At 30.2% G+C, this 1,385-nt stretch overlaps 1 protein-coding gene across 1 annotated transcript; it reads left to right on the top strand.

Moving 5' to 3' along the window:
- The first annotated feature begins 456 nt into the window (after positions 1-456).
- On the top strand, positions 457-1,151 carry LOC112681118. Its single transcript, XM_025551385.1, has 3 exons — positions 457-794; positions 878-964; positions 1,026-1,151. The coding sequence occupies exons 1-3, from the start codon at positions 465-467 to the stop codon at positions 1,149-1,151; spliced, it is 543 nt and encodes a 180-aa protein (XP_025407170.1). The 5' UTR covers positions 457-464.
- The last annotated feature ends 234 nt before the right edge of the window (positions 1,152-1,385 follow it).

Here is a 1,385-nt window from a genome sequence, read left to right as displayed (position 1 = left end):
TAAAATTAAATCATTAAGACTCTGAAAAGAGTTATCTAAAATTAGTCACTCTCCGTGCACCGTAACTAGTACACGTCTTTTTTTCATTTTTCACCAAGTGTCTTAATACTAAATAATGGCCGGTTCAATCGTCGACAACGCAGCTACATTCACGAAAACATATACATATGTTCCACCAATGTCACCTGTAGAACTTATAGATGGAACTCAATACGTTTTGGACTTTAATGCCCGAAATTTTATTACAATAGGACTAGATGTGACAGACGACTTCAACATAACAGTTCAAATAATGACATCTTCTTACGCCCGAGTTTTTAAAACATATGTTTTCATTGATGGGCCACATATTTTCAAATATACTCGGTGCAAGACATAAGAAAATAATTTTTCTGGACACCGAAAAACATAAGTTATCGACGATGAGGTATCGTGATGAAAATGTTTTGGTCATTGAATCAAATATGACGAAAGGGTGCCGTGTATTACTGAATCGAATGGATCTTTTAACTCTTCAGAATCTCGAAACAAGCATATTCGAAACGATAGAGTCGAAAAAAAAATATACTCTACCTATAGTGATTCAACAGTTTAATAAAATGACAAAATGTATGAAAAAGATATTCAATCAACCCATTACCGTAGAAGATATGACTATTAAAATAAGAAATATTGGAGACGAGTTAATCAAATGCGATATTGCTGACGAAGAATCTAGTTTTATAAGTCAGTTAAAAGTACTGGCAAGCAAGCAGCTAGCAGACAATATCCTTGATAAACTGGAAAATGATTTGGTAAGTCAATAAAAAGAAATATTTCTTCTTGCAATTATATATTATTTTTATAATTATTATATATATATATATTCTTTTTTTAGGCATACGCTGATCAAGATACAGGAGTTTCCACGCTATTTCTTTCACCGCCGCACTATACGGCTTCGCCTGATCCACCTCAAACTATGGTAATTAATAGCATAATTTTTTATGAAAAATTATATTATATGTTTTTTTTTTTTTTAACAGCAAGCCGACGAATACGACGGACCGCTTTTTTTCAATCGATATAATACATCGCCAGATATGTTTCATGAAAAATGTTCCAATGTTCCAGCTACTCCTGCACGCAATATAAAACGTAAACTATTTTAATCGCGTAAATATAAGAAAATTCTTATTTGTTGAAAACAAGTATATGAAATAAAAGATTTATGAGTAAAAAGTAACGTGTTCATTTATTAAAATTTAGAATAATTATTTACAATTAAACTTTATTAAAATGAATTATAATTTGGTCTTGTAATATTACACAATAAGATAATCTTGTTACTTAAAAAAAAAAAAAAAAATTACAATTTCCTAACATCTCCACTGAACGGATTGTAA

Source organism: Sipha flava, unplaced genomic scaffold (assembly GCF_003268045.1).
Source record: "Sipha flava isolate LNK unplaced genomic scaffold, YSA_version1 18589_pilon_pilon, whole genome shotgun sequence".
NCBI classification, from domain to species: Eukaryota; Metazoa; Arthropoda; class Insecta; order Hemiptera; family Aphididae; genus Sipha; species Sipha flava.
Note: the sequence above shows the minus strand (reverse complement) of the source record. Positions and strands in the feature narration are given on the sequence as shown.

What these genes read in the sequence shown, in the direction of transcription:
- LOC112681118 (XM_025551385.1), top strand. Translation starts at nt 465, where the DNA reads ATGACGAAAGGGTGCCGTGTATTACTGAATCGAATGGATCTTTTAACT. An exon ending in ATAAACTGGAAAATGATTTG is followed by an intron (nt 795 to 877) that starts GTAAGTCAATAA and finishes TTCTTTTTTTAG; the next exon opens with GCATACGCTGATCAAGATAC. An exon ending in CTGATCCACCTCAAACTATG is followed by an intron (nt 965 to 1,025) that starts GTAATTAATAGC and finishes TTTTTTTAACAG; the next exon opens with CAAGCCGACGAATACGACGG.